This window comes from Leptosomus discolor, chromosome 5 (genome assembly GCF_034619465.1).
Source record: "Leptosomus discolor isolate bLepDis1 chromosome 5, bLepDis1.hap2, whole genome shotgun sequence".
NCBI classification, from domain to species: Eukaryota; Metazoa; Chordata; class Aves; order Leptosomiformes; family Leptosomidae; genus Leptosomus; species Leptosomus discolor.
The window spans coordinates 28,878,940-28,904,669 of NC_141395.1; the positions used below are offsets into that span (position 1 = coordinate 28,878,940).

A 25,730-nucleotide genomic window follows, 5' to 3' on the forward strand; every position below is an offset into this window, starting at 1 on the left:
TTATGAGCAATTTGATTTAAATTTAAACATAAAAGTCACATCATCAGAGCACTACATATTTAAAAAATAAAAAAGAAGTGGTACAGTCCTGTCACAAGGTAGAATGTACCACAAGGTAGAATGTTCAAGCTAATATCGGCTACATTTTTAAGTACATGGCAGAACCATTACGTGATGCCTCAGATCGTGGTAAGCAATAAATTTGAGGGCAACCAAATTAACCATGTGGATTGCTTAGTGCTTTCAAAAAGCACCGCCAGAACTGTCAGTATGCCTGTTAACATGAAAATTCTCAGATAAAAAGAAGAAAAATAGCATATATTAATGACCATTCCTGTATTTAAATATAAATTAGTATCCTCCTTGTAATATTTTGCTTCCAGTGCCTGAACTGTTTCATGACAGGACCAGTTTAAAAGTCGTTCTGACTTCCCGTTTTAAACGGTGGCCGTTCTTGGTGTGGCCGTTCTTGGTGTGGCTGTTCAGAGATCTTTCAGCCAAGAATTCTATGCTGAAGTGCAATTTCGCATTTGTGTGCGTACACATACGGTATTTATGGTGTTTTGTTTCAACTCTGACTTGAAATTTTATTGTGGTTTGCTCAGGAGGAGTGCTAAAATAAAATATTTGGAGGCACATGCAGGTGAGAAAATAATTTGTCTGTCTGTCCAGGCAAGTGTAATTTGGAAGCAGGCAGCAGAGTAATTGTAATTGGTTTGGTCTTTAACAGTTGACAGTTTGATACACTCTTGATGGAGAGCTTTTTTTTCCCATCATAGTCAGCATTTTTCTGTGCAGAAGCAGAATTTAAAATTATGTCTTTAACTGTGTAGGTAATTTATTGTAAATCTCTTTCTACGCATTCATGGTGTTCTGTCCAGGTGTATCTTTTTTTCTCTAAAATGGCTCTTCCCTGTTACCTGGAAAAAACAAACAAACAAAAAAAACCCTCTGTCATATGTTAGTTGCCACTGATGCAGTGGCAACACATGTGCTTGCATTTCCTATGTTCCTTGATTTGCCAGCTTACCCAAAAGTCATCTGAGAGTGTTTGCACCCAAAGCAGTGCTAAAATCAATTTTTAGTATGCAATTTGACTGCATTATAGATAGCACAGCCTACCAAAAATGCTTATGGGTGATAAACTCTGGTTCTCTTCAGCAGTTTTCTGAATTTGACCCTGTAACAGCAACCTGCAACCTAAATCCCAAAGTATTAAAAGGATTGTAGCCTGAAAGTTAATTGTGCTTTACTGAGCAAGGAGCCTTAAGAGCGAAAGAGCAAAATTAAGGAAGGGTTGGAAGAATCTTTTTTTTGTGGTAGTGGTCACCCTGAGTGATACTCTGCTGTCTAAATTTAGGCATCAAATTTGATGCCAGCACTCAGAGCCTAGAGTCCTTGAAAAGCTGAGAGGGACAGCTGGAGCTCCAGAGTTCCCCTGACTGTGTTTGGATCCTGAACTCCAAACCTTATTTACCTGAGGTGGCACAGTGTTCTTAAACCCATCAGTTCCGGTTAGTCAGCCCCTTTCTAACTGCAAATGCTCATTTTTGATCTGCCAAAGGGCTTACCTGAAGTCGGGCAGAGTGCACCCCTATTCAGAGGATGTGTTAATGTCTCTACACAGCTTTTTGGTGAAATTCACAAGAAAACCCAACAACCTAAACCCAAATGAGAAAATAGGATTACATCTGGCATGGAGGTGTTTCTTTTGCCATTGTGTTGATGCAAGTTTTCAGTTTTTAATTGTGCACAAATGGCAGAACTTCTCTCTTCTGCCTTTTTTTTTTTTTTTCTACTGTAACCAATTTAAATCTTAAGTGTGGTTTCTACCATATGCTTGTTTCAACCATATTTGCAGTTAAAAAAAAATATTTCCAAAACATAAGAGCTCAGGGAAAATACACTGTTAACCATGAATCTGTGTAGACACTAATTTTTGAGGGTAGTGCTAGCAAAAGGAAAAGATTGATCTACATGGCTTGAAACTAAGCGATACAGAATTTACTTTAAGGAAGGAAAACCACAGGACTCTTTCTCACCAGCTTTGTCAAAGAGTATATATTACGAATAAGTCTGAGACATCCACGTGTGCTTACAAAGTGCTATGGTACCATAATAGAAGATACTCTGTGCAAATTTCAAAAGAATGGGAATTACACCCTGAAGTGATTGAGGTTAAAAGCGGTCATGAAAAAAATTTTAGTCTTGAGCATGTGTTTGAATTTTTGTTTTCTGTACATTGTTGATGCAATGCAGCAAGATGAGGATATCTTTTTTTAAACTGAGCTCCTAAGCTTAAAATACAAAGTGCTACTCTGGCACAAACCAGTGATGCTTGTAAATAACATGCTTGTATGGTCAACTTGGTATGCAGAAAAGAGTTTTTCTGTGTTTCATCATTCAGGGAAAAGATGAATTTTCTGTTTGAGCTTACGCTAGTTGTTATAAATGTTCAGCACAAATGCAAGAGCATGAGTAGAATAACATGGAAGCACAACATGACAAAAGGAAAGCAGTAAGGAATTCTGTTTCCTGACAGAAGAAAATGGGTGACAGAATCTCTTCAGTAAATGTGTATAATTGTCGATAGTACGGTATCAGTGATGGTTTTTTTGTTACATTTTATCCATGTCTAAGGAAGACGGTGATGAACAAATTCAGGGTATGTATGTATAATGGGCATGATCTGACCCCTGAGTCAGGCTGAATTCTGGGCAGTGGGATTTGGGAAGGTTTCTCTCTTCCAGAGTGCAAGGGAGCATGCTTGGTTCTCAAGAGTGCTGTGTGTGTAGTACAGAAGAAGCAGGGAAAGGCTGAAAAGAGAAAGGAGCCTGCAGGTGAAGTGCAGGCTGGGAGGCACTGGGGGGCAGGGAAGGTATTCTTACACTGAGGAGCAGCCTGAGCCGCAGAGGAGATGGAGGAGAGTTGGTTAGCTCAGGGAGCTGCTGAGAATTGCTGTCTTCTGAAAGAGAGTAAGGGATTCTCCCTGTAAAGAGGGAGAGTATTGCTGCTTCTTAGAAGTCTTTCATCTAATCTTCCTGCATGCCGTTTGTTTTCCATTATTAGAGAGAGCATTTGGTTCAATTTACTTTTGTCTAATAAAAGGTTGATTTCGTGCTCTAGTGTCTTTGTGGTGTATGCATATAAAAGAATAATGGCCAGAGGGACTATTTGGATAATTTTAGCTAAAGACACAGCTGACTTGGTTCACAGAGATGTTGGAATTTATGATATCTCTGTACAAGAAATGATGTTATATACCAGTAAATATATTTTTAAATATTAAGAAACTAGATTCTGGTTTTCTCGTCAACAAGAAAATGATCTGTAGGACCCTAAAATTTACAACAAATTGGGAGAAAAGAAAAAGTGTTGTAAACAATGGTCAAAAAGTCCAGTTGTTTTTGTGCAAGCAGGGAAGCATTCCAGATGAGCACCATAAATTTCATAACGTCATGGCAATAAGCGAAGACTTGTGGGAATAAAAAGAAAGCAAATAGCTGCAAGGCCATCTTTCCAAACTGGAAAACGGTATTCTCTATAATCTTGCTGCTCCTTCAAGTTTGGTTTCAGAGTTTAGATAGCTATAAACTGAGAATTGGATAATGTCATTTTGCTTTGGTTTTGCTGGAAAACAGTGGCAGGAAGCAAATGAAAGGTGGTCTTCAAAACTGAGGGCAGGAGGGATGTGGTTAAAACAACACCAGGCAACAATCAATACAGGGACCAGAGAGAAGTGCAGAATTGTGGTCCTTAGACAAGCATTATGTGGATGATATGGTACAGGAGACTTTCAGCTGCTGTAGAGGCTGGGAGGCCTTGGAAAAAATGAGGGTCCTGGCTCCCAGCAGTCACAGTGATGGGAGACTTTATCTCAGCCAGAGGAACGACAGAGAAATGAGGAGCTGGTTGTAGAAGACAGCTCAGGTAAAGGAGAAATCTAATTTCAGAGTGTTGGCTTTGGGAGGAGTGAGCTTGGTAAGTGATTTTTTAGGGTTTTTTTTTTTGATGATTCTTCCCCCCATCTTTGGACTCTTTAGTTGACTGTGGGGATTTTTTTTTACCCTCTTTGATCTTGCTGTGGAAAAAGGACAGAAATGAGAAAAGAGGTTGGGATGATGGCCTTGAAGAGTGTAAACAACAGTGTGTTTCAGTTTAAATATGGCTCATTGAGCTGTGAAAGTTTTACAAATGAAAGTATCAATGCAAAGGGCTTTCTGGTAGTTTCACAGGGGTGTTTCTCTGTACTGTTCATGTTTATGTCAAAAGGAGTTGGAGACTAAATTATACCAAACCATAGAAAAGTGTCTGGGCTTCTGTTTTCAAACTGTTGTATTGAAGAGAGAATAAAAAATGGATACAGAAACACTTCAGTTATCCGCAGAAAAAATTATTTTAAGGAATAAATATTTATCTTAAGAGAGTAACTTAAAATTCCAGCACTTTTTGGCTTTAGCTTTTATACACCTTCTTATCAAATGTGCTTAGAGGAAAAAAATTTATCTTCAGCACCATGTGAGGAACAGGAATATTTGAGTGGAGAGATTTGGTTCCTGTTGATCTACTGACATCTTTGGAAAATCACAGTTTGGTGATCAATCCCCTTTTTTCAGAATCTACTTGTAAAAGCATGCATAACTTGATATCAAGATGATAATCACTTGGAACAAAAAACAATATTCACCTTTTGATTTTTGAGCATTCCCTCGATACCAGGACACAAATTTCAGTCTTACTTTTGCTTTTCTTATTGATTTCCTGCATAAGTGGACATAGAAGGGATTACCTGTGTATAAAAACTTTTGCTCACTGTGAGGAAGGGTAAGAGCATTACATTCTCTGATTGTTCCTTGGCATTAGGTGCTGGTATTTATTCCAGCTATAATTACAAAGTTGTGCTGAGAGTGAGCGTGGTACAGTCACTTCAGTTTGTTAGCGTCTCTCTGAGGAAACTGTTGCACATTCAAACTTCTAACACAGATCTAGTAATTATGGCTGCCATCAGTCCCAGCCACTATAATTAATATTATAACTGACAGTTATAATCTTATTTTCACTCACTTACAACATTTGAAAAATTATTGTCTTAGACCAATATTCTCTTCAATTCTTTTGTCCGCCTATGATAATTATTTTGAAAAGACTCGTGTATGTGTTGCTTGCTTAATTTCATTTTGGATAATGTGAGAAATTTCTTTCTCATGTTACTAAAGATGTTTTCCCTTGCACTTCACCTGGAAGTTTTGCAGCATATTCTGCTAACTATGGGTGACTGTGTTGCTAGAAGCTGCCGCCTGGTCGGTGAGGTTACTCCCAGACAGCACGTGAACAGATGTGAATAGTTGGTGAGTCTAATTGGAGATGCCTGCAAGAGGAAGCTGTTTAGTCTACAGCTTCTCTGAAACCACTGCGACTGCCTACGCCTGTTCCCTGGGAATCCTGGCAGTTGGTAGTGGGAGGCAGATCTGCTGTGAATAAAATATCTTCTCCTTCTCCTCTTTGTATACTTATTTAGGCTGTCTCGGCAGAGCCAGCCCAAGGCGTGTTAGATGCAAATGAAGTTAATGTAGGGAGTTACCCGTTTATCCTTCAGCAGCCTCTGTACCCAAAAACCTGTGCCTTAACTGTCATTGTATGCCTCAGGTTGGGACCGCACAGAAGTAGTGGTGATGGAGTATTGCAACTTGTGAGCTTATGGAAATAAAATTTATGACTATATATATGTGGTTATGCCATCATATTCAAAGTGACCTTCCATACAGATTAAATGTGGGTTTGGGTAATTGGTATTTGGAGAGACAAGCAGTTGCTCAGTACAGCTTTTGGACATGCACCAGGAGAAAGGAACGGTTGAAAATGAGATTCTGAGATCCCAGTTTGGTGGGTTAATGCAGAGCACAATGAGAGCTTTCCTTAGTATGGAGTGAAAGGCTTTAGACCATGTTCTGGTTTAGTTAAGTAACCACTACAAGTTGTAGGAACTAACAATAGTAGTCCAGTTCTTCCTGTGTTCACAGTTATTACTTTGATCAAGCGTATAATTTCCCTGTCAGAACTTGGTGGTACGTGTAGTCATAGATATATGCAACTACTCGTTTGTTTTTCTGAGAAGGTGCCTTTTTCTTCTGTTTGTCAGCAGTTTTCACCTAATTTAGCGGCTTGTGGATGAAGGTCTGTGTAAACAGAGTTTAAAATGTTCTTGTTTCTTTAGCTTAGTAAATACTAAATGTCACAACTGCATCAAATCTAGTAATTTACCAGGTGGATATTGCCACAGATAAACTTGTATTTAAGTACTGTACACCTCTCTTAGTTAAACCACATGAAGCTTTACCTTGTGTTCTTGCAGCACCCTTGAACTATTGCTTTTTATTTTGTCTCTTAGGCACACCACTTCTAGTACGAAGGAGCAGTGATCCAGCTTTGGGCCCACCTGCTGACTTCCACCCAAGTGCTGCTCATCCCAGTGACCACAGTCTCAAGCATGTTGTGGTAGTAGGTATCACGTAACTCATCTTTTTCTTAAGGGCAAACCCTGTTCTTACTTGTTGGTATATTAGCAGTTTTATAGACTATGTATGTATTTGGACCTAAACCAAAACACGTCATGCTTGTTTTCTGTAAAGGAGAGAACTTCCTCTAGATAAAATGGGTATTTTGGATGATACAGTCAATTAACAGTGGTTCTCTTTTTTTAAAATAAAAGATTTACATAAAGCTTAATGGTGACAGAAGGCACTGGAATATGAACTGAACTTTTAGCAATTATGTATTTGTTAGGTATTGTATTATGCAGTTTACCATTGCTTAGTGGAAAAAACGTACTTCCCCTTTGTGCTTCATTGGTCTTACACCCTTTTTCACTTCTGTCATTTTCTCATGACATTTCTGTTTTCCTTTAGCATCGTGCTACTATTCTGCATAGTTGCTTCTTTCTCTCACTTTTCTGGTTTGCAACCTGACTCCTCCTGACTCTTTTGAGGACAGATTTGTATTCGACATAGTTATTACTAAATATTAGTGCAAAGACACAGTTAGTGAGGATGCAGTAACTCTTAATCTGATGTTATTGCAGGCTGTCTTCATTCTTCTGAAAGTGATACTGTCTTGGTCACACTTGGGCCACATTTTTTTATGTTGTAATTTTGAGGCTTGAAGCTTTGTGTTTGTGTGTGGGGAAGGTGTTCTTATGTTGCTTACAAAAAGATGAAATTCTTTAGATTCTCTGGATGTCAGCTGGGATACATAAGTGTATCAAGCAGAATAGAGCTTTTTATGGACTTGATGTTTGCCTAGAAAGCTCTGGTGGATCTGTTTCTGTACTACTTTATGCCAGATGAATGCTGGCTTAAATGATGGTGCAGTTGCACCTGATTTCATTTGCTTGTGAAACTTATGCCTTTGCTCCTTTAGCTTCCCAGTACAGTGTTGCAGTTCACTCTGTGTCCCTAGTTGTTTAAACCGATTTATCACTGGTTTATTTCAAAACAAAAACCACTCAAACTCCCAGCCTCTTGGTTTGGCGCAAGGGGGACATTTCAGCCTAGATCACAACTAGTTTATAGCAAGATTCCACAAAGGTCGTACTGGCTCATTAGGGAGCAGGAGGAAAGAACTGGGGTTCGGCAATACATGCTGGAGGTGGGAACCTTTTCAGTTGAAGATGTTGTATTTAAGTCCTTACTTCCAGTTAAGTTCATGTGAATGAAGTATGTAAATAGAAAGTCAGATGACTTGTGTATAAATGATGTTCAGTCTTAACTCTGTAATTCTGAAGGCCAACACAGAATTTTAGTTGACTGATCATTGTTTCTCTTTGCATGGCCAATTGTGTGTGCATCTAAATATTTAGTGTGCATCTTACTTTACAATGGCTTGTGTTATTTGCTAAGTGGTGCGATTTGAATGTACTTGGAGAGTCACTAGCACTTTTATGGTGTTACAGGGAGCTGAACTTGGTCCAAGTCCTGTGCCATTTGTCAGACTGACTGAGCCGAGAGGTTTTTCTTGATGTTTGCTGCGAGCACTTACGTATTAATGAAATTGTGACTTACTCTGATAAATGAAAGGACAAAGAAGAATTCTTGGTTAACAGTGCAGATCTTACTCTCTTTGCAAAGTTGAGAAATGTGTAAAGTGAGTATGTCAGTATGTAATGCTGAACTCTGGTATTTTATAACCTGGAGGGGGGGAAATTGGTGAAATTTATTGCATTCCAGGACAGGTTTCGAATGCTTTGTTTTTGACCATCAAGGAGAGAAAGACAGGTTTTTGTTGTTTTCTTGTTTTTTTAAAAAATATATATTAGCGGTGACAAGTGCAATTTATGCCATTATATGAGGCATGCAGTTATATTTGACAGCTAAAACCTCACTGTGGTTTGCTGACTTGCATCAGTACACAAGACTCCTCTAGGCCTAAAGAAATTCTCTATGCCTAAAATACAGAGCATCCCTCCAGCAGGTATAGGGGTAACAGTCAAAGCTGGACAGGTGACAACACTGGAGAAGGTTCTCAGATTTTTTCAAATGTCATGTAAGGGTTGCGGGGGAAGGCCAGAAGGTTGAAAGTTGTTTTTTGTTTTTGTGGTGGTGGGTTTTTTATTATTAAAAAAATCATTTTCCTTGAGCAACCTGGTCTAGTGGGAGGTGTCCCTGCCCATGGCAGGGGGGTTGGAACTAGATGATCTTTGCGGTCCCTTCTAACCCAAACCACCCTGTGATTCTGTGATTCTATGAGAAGTGAAAATCTGTTACAGCAACACACACTATACTAGCTCTTATTTTTGCACCATTTATAAAACTCTCATTGTCAATCATACTGAAATATGCTTTGGTGTAATGTTTTGGGAAGCATAGAAAGCTTAAATAACACAGGTTAAATTAGTTACAAATTGTTTTAAAACACAGGGAAGAATCAATATCTGACAAATGAAAAAACACTTCAACCGAAACTGCACAAACGACTGAACACTGCATTTGGAGCACAGCTATGCTCTTTCACGCAAGTGTTAAAGCAATATTTAGAGAAAATTAGTTTGTTCTGTATATTGCTGCTGAAAATTTAAAATTAATACTGCATTTCCTTTGCCACAGACACGTATTTTTTCACATTAAACTCCTTCCTTGCAGTCACATGCAAGTTAGAAAAAAACAGATCTATTGGTAGATGAAACAATTTTTGGTCCATGTAGTAAAAATTAAGTCTCTGTATTTATACCACAGTTATCTTAACAATCATTTTGTTAGTGAAACTGACTTCCATAATTAGCTTAATTGTTTGGGTGCTTCTGGCGTTTTGGTGTTTGGCACCTGTAGAACTGTCAGTTTGGTTCGATGTATAAATAGTTGTAGTTAGACTGTATGCTGTCTTGTATGGTATGTGCTGATAAACCAGTAGTTGATCAGATTTTTGAGAGGTGAATATCATGTGAATCTCTGAAGACAGCACTGATTTGCCTCTGGAAGAGTGCAGGACAGGCATACGATAAGTAATGAATAAAATAAAACAGCAAATGTGCAATAATGTAAGAAAAGAACAATGCTATTCAGTTCAGGTGAACTGGATGAACCTGATGAACCATTTGAGACATTCACAGTATTTATAGAATCTAAGCAGGCCATATAATCTGGTTTTTTTTCAGATGTTGTCCTATTCATTCAAAGGATTTTTTTTTTTTCATGCTATATGATGATTACTGAAATTACAAAATCTTTTCTGAGTGACCAGGTAGTTTGAGAAGAATTAGAGCTATTCTTTCATATTTTCTCTGACATTTATTTTGTCTTAGCTTTAGTTTTAGCCCCAATTAACAAAATACTTCTAGATCAATCAAAAACTGATGGTGAAGTCCAGCATCTGTTCTCTCAGACTGGAAGTCATTTAACAGATGGTACAAAATTTGAGTTTCTTTTTTCATCCAAACCTCTCCTTCCTTATTGTGATAGCTGCCACTGAAAAGTTTAGAGACTATAATAATCAGGGAAAAATAGCAGTAACAAACATCTGAATTTGAAGAAGATTTTGAAGAAAAGGTATTTGTTAGTGAATTAGTTAATTTATGAAGGCAACTGTTAAGTTCTTCTGTCTGATTATAATCACAGAGTCCTGGCCAGGCTTTCAAAAATGGAACTTCCCTCCCTAGGTCTCCAGAGAGGACCTCTGGGAAGCATAATTAAGTTTACTGCACTTCTGTGAAAAATTTGGTGGCCATAGTTTTGCTACAGCAGTAGCCAGTTGCTGGTCCAGCTGCTTTTTGGCTGTGAATGGCCTGGCTTCAGAAAGTGGGGTTAGCAGTGGGCATGAAGTCCTTTCACTGGGGATCTCTCTGGGAGTGAGGCCACACTGTGTGATTGAGATAGTCAAAGCTTTTCAGAGCGGGGAAGCGTTCTTTAGCCACTTAACACTTGCTCAACCCTTGTCCCCAGCCTCCTGAGAGGAGCTGCAGTTTCAGGTTCTCTGTGCCAGTTAGAAGTTCCTAACTGGATCCCTCTCCACTCTGCTCTCTACCCAAGCTCCACTCTGATAAAGATGAGATGCAGCAAGGCAGAAAGATTGTGGCATTCTTTTGGGTTTTTTTTAACTTTTTACGGAAGCAGGATACATTTTGCAGCTTTTGCTCTGTCCAGTTCATCCAGGTAGTAGAAAAAAAAAAAGCTAAAGTACATTTAAAAAATCTGAACCTTCCTTTCTGGAGCTCTTACTTCTGCTTGTCTCTCTTTTTGCCCAGGGACAGACTTTCCTGCTATCTTAAGACTTCTATCATGAGTTTTAGATGGAAGATTGTGGTCCTTTTTAAGTTGATGGGAGTTTTGCATTAATTCTGGTGGGATGAAGGTTTCGCCTCATCTTGCTAACTTGCTGATTATTATGGGGATGCTGTGTTCTCCAGGAGTTCCTTTTCTTTTATAGTTGCATGTTTCCTGAATAAATACTTAGGTTAACCTGGGAGACAATCAATGGGAATGGCTGATTAAATTGCATTTATCCATATTTAAAGATACAATGAGATGCTAGATCAATTGAAGAGCTGCTCCAGTGGCTCAATACAGTTTCAATTTTTACCTAGATGTGACTTAAAATTGACTGTATTTATGCATTGTGGACATATAATTTGCAATTTTGGATAAGGTTCATGTATAATCAGAACGTTTTTATGTTTCGAGCCCTTGTTAAAAAGGGTCAAAACCTCCTCTGGTTCCTTCTGGCTGTTAATTGTGTTTGTAATGTATTAGCCTTCCTGATTAAGTGCCTGCAGATTAGCATAATGCGAGTGTGTATAAGTATGCAGCGCCGTGATTTGTTCCTTCTACATACTATTTTATGTATATACGTAAACATAAAGATACGCACAGTCAGAGCTAGGCTTTGAGATAAAGATTATCAGTAGTACTTTCAAAAGGTGTGGATGTTTTATTGTAAGAAAAAGGCAGAAATATTACTTCATCTAATCAGGCTATTTAAAAGCAGGGCAGGGCAGAAAAGGTCTTTTTTGACACAATGATGGAATAATGCTGTAGAGTCTATAGCTTGGGTTGATCCGATGGGTTTCTGCTGAGGTTTGAGCTAAGATACTGCACTGCCATGAGAGTTGTATTGTCTGTCTGATTTTAGAAGGTAAAACTTTTGTCCAGTATGTTTATTCACCCTGACTAGGTCAGGTAGTTTTAATTTCTGGTCCCTTTGCATGCGTTAGGTTTTCAATATGAAATTCTCCCGTAGTTATGTGATAGAATCATAGAATAGTTTGGGTTGGAAGGGGCCTTTAAAGGCCATCTAGTCCAACACCACTGCAGTGAGCGGGGACATCTTCAGTTGGATCAGGTTGCTCAGAGCCCCATCAAGCCTGACCTTGAATGTCTCCAGGGGTGGACTGTCCACCACCTCTCTGGGCAGCTTGCCTCAGTGTTTCACCACCCTCATTGTAAAAAATTTCCTTCTTGTATCAAGTCTAAATCTCCCCTCTTTTAGTTTAAAACCATTACCCCTTGTCCCATTGCTGCAGGCCCTGCTGAAAAGTCTGTCCCCATCTTTCTTATAAGCCCCCTTTAAGTATTCCAGGAGGTGGGCTATGAGAAGGAAACCACATCTTTGGAGAAACGCAATAATTCTTCAGGAACTAGCAGTGGTGGGAGGATGGTATACTTGTAATGCTTTAAATCTACTGCTTGTTGGTGTATAAAAATTAGACAACAAACAGAGATGGAAACACAAGGTATTGCAGTTGTGTTGCAGGGTAGAGGCAAGACTGCTTCCCTGAGGTGGTGTGGTTTCAGACTGTCATTCAGAATAGCAAGGTTTTTGAATTCTGGAAGGCATTTACTTTTTTTTTTTTTTCCTGATAAAAGTTTTCCTATTAATAATTTAACTTCTGCTCTTGAAATACTGCTGTGTGGAACTGAACAGATGATCTGGGGAGATTTAAAAGAATTTTCTGTCATTCAGCTGGGGAGTTCCGAAAGTTTGAGTTTTTCAAAAGGGAATTCTGATGTGGGTGAATCCATTTTTCAAGCAACTACTGTGTGTCTGTTTATGCTGTGGAACATATATAGAACACTCCTAATCAGCGCAGGAGCTTGTCAGTGTATTGCTTTTGATGTCTGATTAGATGATCATAGGGACATCTGCAGTGAGTTAGTTTTGAAGTTGTTGCTGTGAGGCACTGCAGGAACCAGAGCTGTGTGGCACTCTTACACCATGGTAAACTGCTGCTCTTAAAGAACCTTTTATAAATCCAACTATACAGCTAGCTAAGGACTGTTAAATTAATAAAAGCCATTCCTTCTCAATTCTTTCTGTTGCTTTTCAACCCTGCACTGCCTTTTTTTGCCCTTCCTTGTACTGCGTGCTGTGGCATTCTACGTCAAAAAGAAATTACTTTTATATTGTAGAGGAAAAACTTAAGAAATGTAAATGAAATATTCTTTGTAATACTTCAGAATACTGAACTGATCATCTGAAAAAGGACAGAAGTGCCCTGTGGTAATTTCCTCTTTTGAGGGTGCAGAGAGGTATGTGTGTGGTGGTGGTGGGAAGTCCTCTTTGTGTTCCTTGCACAGCCTATATTTCAGAAAAAGTGTATTGTTTTACGTGTATTGTTTAAGATGAGCAGTGGGTATAATTTACATATTTTCATTTGAGAAGGATAAGTAGAGTTTTTGTGATTTATTTTAATAAGAACTAATAATGAATATTCCATGACATTAATATAGTACATAAATTATTAGTAAAAATGATACAGTTGGTAAAAGAAGTTATTCATTGTTAACGTGTTGCTTTCTAAAGCCTGTTTCCAATGAGAGGAGTGCAGGCTTTTTACGGACAATTCATGAGAGAAAGTACCTATTATGAAACCATCAAAATTCTCCATCATTCTGGAACTTATGTTAGTTAGGGGGCTGGGTTTTGTTTGCTCTTTAAAAAAAATGTTGTGCCTTGGCTGTCATTTTTGAAGATACCTGGTTGTTTATAAACCTTCCTCCTTTGTCCTCTGCCTTGTGTAGTCAGGTAGATGTGATTGCAGGTGATGGAAGATGGCTGGGAGACTTAAATTCTTTTTCTCCCACATGGCCTATCTTATAAAGAACGTGGAAAAATTATAGGGTGGAAATAAGAACTGCTGACAAAAAAGGGAAAAAAGGCCATGCTTTCAGTGCTGTTGACACATATTCATCTCTATAGCTACATCTTTGGGGTCCTACAAAGTACTGTCATTCCATCTGGAACAGCTTTTAGCAGGCAGCTTACGCAACAGGTTCATGGCACTGAAATTGGAATGAAACATTAGCAAGTTACTTTTATGTCTGACAGTCAAATTAAAAGTGGAAGATGACAGTCAACATGGCTCATGCATATCATTTACTGTCAAGCTCTAGAAACATTTAGCTAAAATAAAAGAGGTTCTTAGTGTCCTACTGAAATGCTTACTGCTAAATAAATAATATTTTCCATAAACATAACAGTCCAGTGGACAACTGGGAATAATGGCAGAGATATTTGATACTTACTTAGACCCAAATGTTGCTGTGACATTAGGAGAAAACTCATTTTGGATTTCTTAATATGTCATCTTGCAGTGCACTGATGTATGAGACTGCTCTTGTTCTGGTTAATATTTCTGTGTCTTGAAGTGAGATCTGTGGCTTTTTTTTCTCTTACAGGAATGACAGTTATTCACACTCAAAGGAGGTGTGATTTTTGGTTTGGTTTTTTTTTTTTTTTTTTTTTTAGGATGGGCCTCATAGGCACTAAATTAATTACCCATCCCATTGGAGACACCTGGGGATTTGTTGTTCTGTGTAGTTTGTGTCTCAGCTAATACGGATTTACAGGTTTTTGAGTTGTAATAATTACATAGTGCTCTTTGAAACTTGCACATTCGTTTTTGGTGTGTGGGTCTTTTTTTATGACAGCAGGTCCTGATTTAATGCATACCTATCAAGCAATTTCTTACAGTGATAACTGAAACGAAGGGAGGAATATTTTAGTGATTCTGTGTACTGTGTGCGTTTGGTGTTGCAGATGTTTGACGTATTGGAGTTGGGAATAATAAACTGAGACCACTGTGAATATAGACTAAAATGGTAAGGGTGATTCAGTGAGATTCAGAATTTTGAATGAACATATCAACTTTGATTTTTGTCAGTCATTGCAATGGTTTCTTCTGCCTGTAAGTCTAATATGACCTTTTGTCGTAACCCAGGCAGTAGAACTTCTCTGAAATAACTTTAAATAAATAAAAACTAATAAACAATTTAGTAGATAAGTAAATCTTCAGTTAAAGAGGAAGTGACTAGACTCTAGAATAGCTGTGTTGATGCAAGAGCAAATTGTTGTCACAGTTCCTCTGTACTATGAGGGACAATAATTACCTGTTTGTGAGGCACCCTGGTATTCTGGTCCTCAGCATCCAAAGATAGCCGTTCCTGTGGTCTGAAATGGCACAGTTGTTCTTATGGCGTATTTCAGATCATTAAGAAGTGTATTTCCCAGTTCAAAGTTCTACATATCGCAAACAGCATCATAAAAAAGCAAACACAACACCCCCCCACACCCCCCCCCCCAAACCCAAAAACCCTCAAACTTTGTCCCCTAAGAGAGTTCTTATAGGAACTGTTGCTCCTATAAGATTTTTAACTGTTTTTTTTCTTGACAATCAAGTTGTGTAGTGGCTTGTGCCTTTTTTTAAAAATTATTTTTCTATTTTTAGAGCACTATTAACAATAAGTTTTGCCTTTAATTTGTCTTGGTTTAAGCTTTGGTTTAATGTGAGTTTCAATTAGAACATATGGATTCTCAAGCTCCTCTCTAAAATTTAAGTAAAGCAACTTTCTTTGCATCAGTCCCAAGGGATGCTCATAAGTACCATATTTACTGTATTTGAACTGCAACATGTAGTATGACTGTGCTGAGAGCATATCGTGGTATCTTGGAGTTATCAGAACTGTTCTCTGTGTTGGCATTGATACTGTTGTCTGTTTAGCAGCTGGCTTAGTGTGACATAAACTTGGACCTTAAATAAAAGAACAGCTGTGTTTCTGGTAGCATGTTCGCTCCATTGACCTAATAGTGGTGCATCTGAGGTGATTATACGTAACACCCGTGGAGGTAAATTTACCTCCTTTTTCTTCTGCTTTTTTGAAGTTACCAAGTACAATCAATTTCATGGTGTATCTGTCAGCTTTACATAAACAAAAGGAAACTCCTTCTTTTCAACTGGCCTTATGTCAGTTTAAGAAATACGGTGAAGGCTCCTCAAATCTGGAGTTCACTTCCACCTTCACACCTCCCTTTCTTTCATGATCTGCCTAAATCTTCCTGTCCTACATGGAGCAGAATGGGATCAAACAGAGATACATTGTTTTGGGGTAAAGTTTGTTCTGCAAGGAGCACTGCTAAGAAAGGGCCAGTTATACTTCATCGCCTCATCTTTTGACACTTCCCGTAAGAGCCCAAAGAAATTCTGTTTCTGATGCAGAAAAGGCATGTTCCAAGGGGAATTTTATAAAACACTTCTGTGAGAAGCTGCAAACATGTTAAAAGGAGGAGAGGACAGGGAACAAAAAAACCCCACAGATTAAATGGATTTTGATTCACAAAGAAGAAAAAATTCTGTTTATCAGCAGGAAGATAGATATCCCCTTCAATTTGGTTTCAAAAGATGTAGCCAAAGCATGGATGTTTTGGCTTAAAAATAAATAAAGTCTGTGAAATGCTGCAGTTCTTAGTGACAAATCTATCTGTTTCTCAGAAGTTCCTGTAGTGTTGTTTTCTTTAGCCAAAGAAATAGTGTCTTCACTGTATTTTTGGTTTAAAAGAACACAGGAACATTTTCTTCAGATCTGTGAGGCATCCGCCGTAGCTGCCTAGACATCAGATGTTTCTGTGTGCTTCTGCAATGATGTGTGTTTCTTTGTTAATGGTGTTGGTGAAAATTCTGTGACACGAAGACCAGCTATGAGACCAGTGTGGCTGACTTATGCTACGGATCAATACGGCAGCATTTATCCTTCATGCATAGTACGTGTCGCCTTGGATGCTCTCAGATTTCCATTTGACAGTGTGAATTCAGTAGTGTATATCTGAGGGAAGAATATTCTACAAAAGATACCCTGAAAATATTGATTGCTGGTCTGCTGTATAATGGTAAGAACAGCTAGAATCAGAATGTTTTGCTCCTTGTGGAAAAAATGAAAAAAAAAACATATTTTAAGCTTATATTACAAGTCCTCCCCAGGTTCATACCAGGGAGGCTCAGAGGAGTAGAGAGAGAGTGCGAATGGACTACAGAAGTTATTACACAATGTTTTTATTCTTCAGAAATTACCCTGTAAACTTCTAAATAGCAGAATTAACTCTTGAGGTAAAAGAAGTCAGTTCAGCTTAAGTCTTCAGGCCATTCTGTCCATACCTGATTCCCAGTTCTTAAGCATGGGAAAATGCTCTATCCTGTCATGCAGAAGACAGCAAGGGAAGTTGTCTGGATCACTCTTCATAGATAGAACCCAACATTGCTAGCTAGACGCTTTGAGATGGGTACTGTGTTAAATAGATAGTCTAGTTAATACACAAAAGAGAATCTCTGGTGTATGTCTTTCTGTTTAAAGCACATCAGAACATAGCAAGCAATTGTCAACAGTAGAAGTACTTTTAGATTAGGGATTACCATGTTAATAATAACAAAGCTATTCTTGGGTTTACAAAACACTGAGCCAAATGATTGCTTAATGCCCAGCTATGATTTTCTGCCTTTTTACCTTTCAATGTCTAGTCTGTGTGTGGTTGTCATTTTCAAATGACTGTTTTGAGAGGCACATTGATGATGCTATTGTGTTAATGTCATCAGTCATACAAACACTGATATTACCAGGTAAAGTTAGTTCATTAGAACCAGATACATGTGCTCGTACATAAAATGGATTTATTTTAAAAATATGACACTATGTCAACAGATTGTGACACTTTTGGGATTAATCTGCTGCCAATTATATGTATTTATAATACTATACAAATGTATAAAACATCAAATTATTGATGTTAATTCAGTTAAAATTACTTTTATGTAGTGTCTGATGCCAGTTACATATTAAGCACAGGTCTAACATGCAGATTCTAGGTTTATAATGATTTAGTTTTTGTTAAAATGATTCAGTATTTGGAATTTATCACATATTATTATATATTCATATGATTATGATGATGACTACCATAGAAATACTTTATTTATTTATTTAGTAAGAGAACTTCAGATTGTCACGGTTTGAGGCTGGGCCAGCCATTAACAAATGACAGACACTCTCTGTCAACTCCTCTCCCCTCCCAAAAGGGAAAAGGAGAGAGAACAAGGGAGAGAGACTTTACGGTTTGGAAAAGAAAACTAAAACAGCTTGAATGAAACAATAACAATAAAAGAAAAGATAATAATAAGGAAATAATGAAGTATATACAATATGTACAAATATATACAAAACCGATACCGAACCCAGCTGCCCCCACCCTGCTGACAATACGTCACCACCAACACTGCAGGGCTGGCACTGGGGCAGTCTCAGGCTGGACTCAACAGCAGGCAGGGACGGGATGCAGGAGCTGGACTCAGGCACTGGATTCAGGAATGCCCGGATTGGGATCGACGACAGAAGAACAGACAGAGTCCTCCTCAGATGTCAGCCATCGAAGAAGAGAGCAAGAGAGCGAGACCCTCGTGGTCTCTCAGCTTTATACTGAATATGACGTATATGGGATGCAATACAGGTTTGGGTCACCTGTCCAGTTTGCTCCTCCCTGTAGGTGCCACCCTTTTCACTCCCGGCACCCCAACATGGGGTACAAGATTTAGCAGTGACCTTGATCGCTATAAGAACAAGCAAGGGCCTCTCTGCACACTATTCCTTGGTACAAACTATAAACATCAGGCCATATCACTGCTAGAAGCAGTCGCTGTCTGGAAAAACATGGTGCTGTTTCAGAAAATGCCGTTAGTTAGAGGAGACAACTGAAAAGTTAAAGCACTAAACCAGAATTAGTTCTGATTTAGCCCAAACCAGGACACAGGTCTAGATTCCTGTTCCAGTGCTGCTAGTATTTAATTTTGTAACAGTGAAAGACGCACATTTAGGGCTGGTTGGCAACTCCGTTTAGTTTGCACTGAAAAAATCAAAAGATAAAAATACTCTTTGATTTTATATTTGCAATTTATAACCTGTTTATTTTGCTTTTTAATTAGCTGAAATAATCTAGGCTTTTGATAAATACATATTAAATAAAATGTTGTAAATTAAAGTTAGAAAGCAAGTTCATGGCATTTACCAGTTCTCAAAGGAAAACAAAATATTATTTTTTTTTAAGCAGAAGACAGAAAAATGTCTCTGCTTTGGGCCTACCAGAAGCTCTTAGCAGGAAAGTGTCTTGAAAAGCAATATAAAATGATGCTACCCACTTACCCACTTACTGGCATGTATGTTCACGTGGTGCCGTTTGCTAACAATGTATTTTAAGAGAATTGAGATTGTGCCTCAGATACATTGTTGTGAAAAGAACAGGAATTAGGTAAATATATTTGAGTTCACAGATAACGAAAGGATGCTTGTGTAAAGGGGTCTGAGAATACAGCTCACTAGAGAGTAAAATTTATTTTCCAGCAACACTGAAATTTGAGAAGGGCTCAGCTACCTAGGCACTGATTTTTACTGCTACTGTTGGGATCAGACCCGTAACCCTCTCTAACCTGTCTCTTAAATGGGACCATGTTTAGTAACATGCTTGTCCTGCCATGAGATTTGTGCTCTTTTGAATTGGGAAGTGGGGAGCCAGTTCGCAGGCTTGGACCCCTCCCGGGCACCAGGCCATTTCCCCTGCCCCATGGAGGCTGCCTTGCCGCTGTGCCGCTGCCCTGTTCCTGCAAGGGACCAAGCTTTATCCTGTGCTGTATTTATTCTTTTTTTTGTTTGTTTTGTTTTAATTTGAACTTTAGGCAGCTTCAAGTTAAATAAGAAATGCTAGCCAACAGAGTTGTGAGGATTCATGTTGATAATTTTCCCTTGTTTTTGGAGTCAGACTTAACTGTGTGTTGCAACTGGGGAACACGAGACTCCCATTGAGGAAGACAAATTGTGTCAGGAGTGTTCAGTCTCCAGTCTAATACATTTTTTCCTACTGCAGATAGCACTTCTGGGTTCATTATAGCTTGTTCTCATAAGTCGTCATTTCTGTCTCAAGGCTGTTGTGCTTTCCAATGTAAAGCAGATTGCTGCTGGCACATTTTTTCTATTTTAGTTTTACAAAGTTGTCACACTGAAACTGTGCCTCATATTGGAAGTGCTTTGAAGTGAAGAGATAAACAAAGAGCTAAAATAAAATTAAAAAGGAGCATGAACATCATTTCATCTTGGTTTATCTTTTTTAAAAAATAAGCTGAATGGATGTAGTACCCATGTGCCACTGTAGTAAGTCTGCAAACATCAGCTGATCAATTGAAATGGAGTTAGTATATATGCAATAAACAGAAACAGGTGAAAATTAGGTTATCCATGCCCAACTCTTTCTATTTGCTGTGAACAGTGAGATATAAACTAGTTTTTAGACCTGATTAGTTTTGTTTATTTTCAGAGAGGGGCAGAGGAAGAGCATATGCTGTATCCACCATGGTTATTAAACCAAGAAACTATATAAAGTCACTAGCTCAATTGTGACATTTGCAGATAAAGGTAGAAAGCCCTGCTATAAATAAATCTGAAGTGAATCCAGGAGGAGAACCAGCAGCAATCCTTGGTACGTTTCATTTTTATCTCTATGAAAAACAAGAAACTCAAGAATTTTCTGCCCTTTCACTAACAAAAAAAGAAGTCATTGTCTCTGCTAGTGTCAGAAATGCTAACCGATAATCTGAAGTAGGTTTATAACTTCACATTTTTTGGTTTGTGGACACCCGAAAATTTTCCGATGAAGCCAGTAGGCTAGATCTTCACAGTTACTTTTTATGAAGTTCTAAAAGTGTTAAAGGAATTTGGAGGTCTGTTGACCACAGGTTGAAGCCGTTGTCTGCCACAAGAAAATACAAAATACGAGTGGCAAATATGCTCTCACTGTTACAGTTTTTGGGTGCACAGTTACTATGAATCTTTGATTTAAAGGGGAATGACAGGTCTTTGTCCCTGGACCATCTTTGAAAACAGGTAACATGTAACAGCTTTTGCACCCCTATAGAAGCCTTTTATACACACTGATGCACCTCTCCTTGCTGATGAGAAGCAGCATTTGCACAAAAACTCCGTGATTTCTCTGAAGTAGCAGGGTGAGGGCCTTTCCTGAGGTCGCAGTCTTACCTATGCAGTAGTGGCTTGTATTCCCCTTTCCCAGCAGAAAGGTAATTGCCATTTTCTTTTTTCTGTGCCAAGAAGTTTCACCACCACTGCAGAATATAAGTAAAGATCTAGGAGACCCAGCTGCTTGCTCCTAGAACCCAGAATTTATTTTTAAGCCAGTACCTCACCTGTGTCCTGAGTTGCATTGTAGGGCTCTAAAAATGAAGCCAAATGCAGGACTGGAAATCCAGTGTTGTCCTTACCTCTAGTTTGAACAGGCTCATGAGCAGTAGTCCTGATGTACTGGTGTCTTAAAACTTCTATGCCTTTTCAGCCTGGATGCTAAAGAATCAAAGAATCCTCTTACTAGAGACAGACAATGTTTTCTTTGATAGAGGCTCTCTGTAACTTGTGTTTATCAGAGAGTTGTTTTTAAAAAGAAAAGTTAATTATGCCCTCTCTGCATGCTAATAGAGAACCTGACAAGAATCGTTCCCCAGTGCCATTTGCCAGAGCCCTGAACCACTCTGAACCAAACTACTGATAGCCTTTGCCTTTTCCTTAAAGGAGAGGTTTGTGGGAATAGCGTTTTGCTGTTACTTTTTCTGGCATTTAGCACCATTAGTGATCCAATGTGCCTGTTCTGCCTTTAGGAGGTTTGTGAGGATGAATGAAATGTGCTCTGAAGTGTTCAGGTTCTTTCCATCACACCAAACTTCAAGGTCTACTACTGTTTCTGTGTCATCTCTCACTTCAAAGGTATCTGCCCTTTGACTTTTAAGTTGAGTTGTTATTGTTGGGGCCCCTGTGGGTTGCCTGAGGCTATCAGATGTCCAAATAACCATAACCACAGAAATAATATTCGCTTTCATATGATAAACAGTTCCTATTTGATTGTTATAAAGATGTAATGCAGTTCAGGCTTGAGGAAGAAAACAAAACAAAGAACAGTTCAAACTTTATTTCAGTTTTCATTCATCTCCCTGGATCCTTGCATTTATGTTTTCCAGACTTGATGATGCTTGTAGCTGTTGGAATGGGGGATTCTTACACAAAGGAAACAAGTTTTCAGTCCAGATCAAGTGTAATTATCCCTGAAGTTGTTCTCGTTGGGTTCCCACTTAAGTTCCAGTGAAGGTTTGCTGACTAAATCTGTCACTATTGAAATTTATAAGCATTTACACAGGAAAGGGTTATTTGCTGGGGGAGAATATAGCAGATAGAAAGCCTCATCTCTGTTCCTCTTAGAACCTGAACTTCTTTTGTGCTCACAGCACTGTGCTGTAGACAGTTCGTGCTTGAGGGAAACTAACTGTTCAGACTGGTTTTTGAGTTGGAGTTCAGCTCCCCAGACCCCTGTATTTGTGATCTCCAGGCTTGATTGCTCCATTACCATTTTACAGGAGTGAATGTGTATTGGGAAAGCTGAGTAGCTTAAAATGCAGCAGCGCATCAGTATTATCCTGTTATTCCACAGTTTTGTTTCATGTATTCAGTACTTCCTATTAAAATATTAAGCCAAGTTCACTGTGCTTTTTTTTTGTTGAAATTTAAAGCCCTGCATGAGATTACACACAGATACTTGGAAAAATGCTGTTCCCCCCCCATGGTCCTCTCTTCTACTGGGAGCTGCTTTTGTCTAGGTTGTATTGCTCATACCTGCAGGATGTACCATGTTTCAGGGGTCCTAGACTATTAAGCTTGTTCTCAGAAGAAAGCAGTGAATGCTTCCTTCGGTTGCTTTTGAATTTGGTAAAGCTCATCTCTGAATGAGAGGCCTTTCTCTAGAAAGTCTACCTTGTTCTTTGCTTCACAGAGTAACTCATTGAAGCTATTTCTACCTTTTCTTTCTAGAAGAAAGGATAAAATCTTTTCTTTTGAGTAGCTAGAAGACATTACAGTGGTGTGGAGCCATTAAATATGCAGATTAGTAGTGCTCAATATAAGAAAGGTGCAGACAAAATCTAGCAGCTTGCGGTGCTTTCGATTTTTATAATACAATTACAAAATCTTCAGAAAAAGCTTTGCTTTTCTATGTGATGGCATAAGAAACTTCACTGTACAGAATACTTTATAAATTTGCTTTTCAAAATTATACATTTCAGTGAACTTGTCGTAGGTAATCGTGTTTGCTGAAAGAGTCAGACAAAACCTATAAAACCAACCCACCCCCTTACTCCTAACATGCTGCTGGTCTTCCAGCATTTCTGATTGTGGAGTATTTCTGTTACAATCAGACCTGGATAATTCATGTTGGATTTATTCATAAGTAATAATATTTGAAATATTTAACTGGCAAATAAAAATGTACTTTGCTTTGTATCTAAATGTATTGTACTGAAGTTTTAAAGCTTAAATAATTCATGTGTGTAAAAGCTTCGTCAACTTATTATTAAGGTCGTTCAAATTTTCTGTCAACACAGTTCTTAAAATCAAGGAACTCTAAGTTAAAGAAATACTTGTGTTTAAATCAATCTCACTTCACATGCCTTAGCTCAGAAACACCATAAAGTACTTGGATGTACTGAATCCTGTCACTCCTTCGTGCATCTGTCACAAGCAGTCTTAACTGACCTTGGCCCTCCCAGGTAGCCATAAAAAAAATGACAGAATTGTAAAAAATGAGGAAATCTGAAGAATGTGGTTTGCAGTTTGGGAGGGATGAACTGCAGGAGGGTTGGATTCTAGAAGTGAGGAGAGAGGTTTGGATGGTCCTGTAACTTGCGTGAAGACTTTTTTTTGTTGCTTTGCATGTAAAACAGATCTAGTAGCCATGTTATTGCCAAGAGCACCTTCACTGTGTTACCTCTGGGTCTGCTTGTGAGACAGCTTTTCACTACAGATTGCTTCACTTTTTTCTGTATTGTACCGTCCTCTGAGACAAACTGGCTCAACTAGGTAACAAAGAGCAAACAGCTCAGTCCAAGGCAGTAATGGAGTACGATGCTAATTGGATACTTTCATTTAGTGACCAATTATGAAATGGCAGTCTTGGAGATAGTGGTGCAGCTGAAACTAGAGGTTTTTAAAGCACAGCTTTCAGTTTTCCAGTCTCGCTGAACATGATTAAACATCTGATTATAAAAGAGTGGGTAAATTCTGAGTTTCTTAGCCTAAAAAGAAGAAAACATTGCCTTTTATAGCTACTCAAAATGTTTCTAAAAATCTTCAGGATTGAGTAGAATACTGAAATGAAAGCTGCCTATCTGCAAACTTGAGCAATGTCCTCGTATCTCGCTGGGTTAAATGATTGTGTGGAGTACTTTGTAACTTGCTGCAGTGCACTGATGTGATGTGCTTTGGTGGAGACCTGTGAAAGGAAGTAGTAGTTAGTGTTGAGTTGACATGTACTAAAGTAGTTTGGGACTTGATTTACTTTGCTGTTTGATGCCGTACTTTTGGTTTCTGAGTTCTGAGGAACTGGAAACAAGGGAGCTGTTTTGTCCCAGCATGTTTTTTCTGAGTATCTCAAACCAGCTTGAGCATCTTCTGTGGAGAGGTTAGGAAATGATGGAGCTATGTAAAGGTATGTGAGGAGATAGATTAGCTATTTCCTTCCACTTTGTGGCAAACACTTACATACTAAACATGCCTCTAGGATATTTTATTTCTAGGAAACCACTGATGTAAATGGGAATATTTATTTTAAACCAGGAATAAACAGAAATTAGGCTTTTTTGCGGGAAGACCTTTTTGTTACCAGCATTTCTCATGGCACACTTTTCTCATATTTTTCTCAAAAGCAAAGAAACAGGCGTTGAATTGAAACAGGCATGTTTGTCTAAGAACACATGCAAGAAATAGCAGAATTGATAACTCACGCTGTTTCCTGTCTTTTAGAGAATTGCTCCTTTTTTCCTGCCACCTGTCGTGCTCACCTAAACAACAGGAATGTGTTCTCTGACCTTTGTTCCTGCAGTTAAAGATGATGTTAGTCAACAACTACAGTGTGGTTAAGTCCACCTGTAACCTTAAAAAAACAATTTCTGACAATAAATGTAGCTGTATATGTGAAAATGAAGTTACCCATGTGATTACCCGTGCTTATTTTCTTCAGATGATTGGGAAAAAAAAAAAAAAAAAAAAAAAAAAGCTTGTGAGAGTTCTAACTGATAGGATTGTCCCCTCATCTGATCGTTAGGTAAAACTGTGCTCGTTATAATATCCTAAGCTTAATTCATCTATATGGTTTTATTATTGGTGTTTTATTTTATTACCAGTGAATATGCTGATACATCTTTGCTTACGATATTTTGTTCACTCCAGTTTCTTTCAACCATGTGATAAATCCTGTTTTCTTCCACTGCAATTTTTAATGCTGTCAAATTATTCACTAACCAGTGCTGTTATTTCAAGATGTAGTTAATTATTAACATCAAACTTGATACTTTTATGAAAGGTTATTTTCTGATGACTTTTAAAAATCCTGAGAGAAGTTGAAAATACCATTATGTTTCATAAGGATTTGTTGGAAATAACAATATACTCTCAGGGGACCTGTTTCTAGTTTAAATTGTGTGCTAGGTTTAAGATAAGCCGGTGATAGTAATGTCTTGGCTTACAGGAGTCAACTCAGGTTTATTAATAATATCCACTCATATATTCAGGGTAACACTGTGCCTGTAGTTTCAGATCCTAAAATAAGATTTTGTATACAGTTGCACAGAATTAAAATGCTATACAGTTGCCTTGATTTCCATTGAGAATTGGGATCAAGATCAAGGGCTTTATGTAGGGCAATGTGTTTTTTCCATTTGGATGTAGGCAACCCTCAATTCCCTGAAGAGATTCAGACAACATTTTAACCCTTATTCACTTGTTTGATGCTGTCTAGGTTAAGATGTTCTCATGGTCCCTTAGAAACATCTTCAAGACTGATGGCCTGTTTCTCCTCTGACAAGTTCTTTTTTAGAGTTAAGTTTAAAG

The 25,730-nt window shown here is 38.3% G+C and overlaps 1 protein-coding gene across 3 annotated transcripts in view; it reads left to right on the forward strand.

Moving 5' to 3' along the window:
• Positions 1 to 25,730, forward strand: part of PARD3B (par-3 family cell polarity regulator beta) — a 422,752-nt gene that overhangs the window by 145,253 nt on the left and 251,769 nt on the right. For all 3 annotated transcript variants that reach the window (XM_086465416.1, XM_086465413.1, XM_086465414.1), the window contains exon 4: positions 6,389 to 6,498. In XM_086465416.1, coding sequence (XP_086321542.1) covers positions 6,389 to 6,498 — 110 coding nt within the window. The remainder of the gene's footprint in view (positions 1 to 6,388; positions 6,499 to 25,730) is intronic.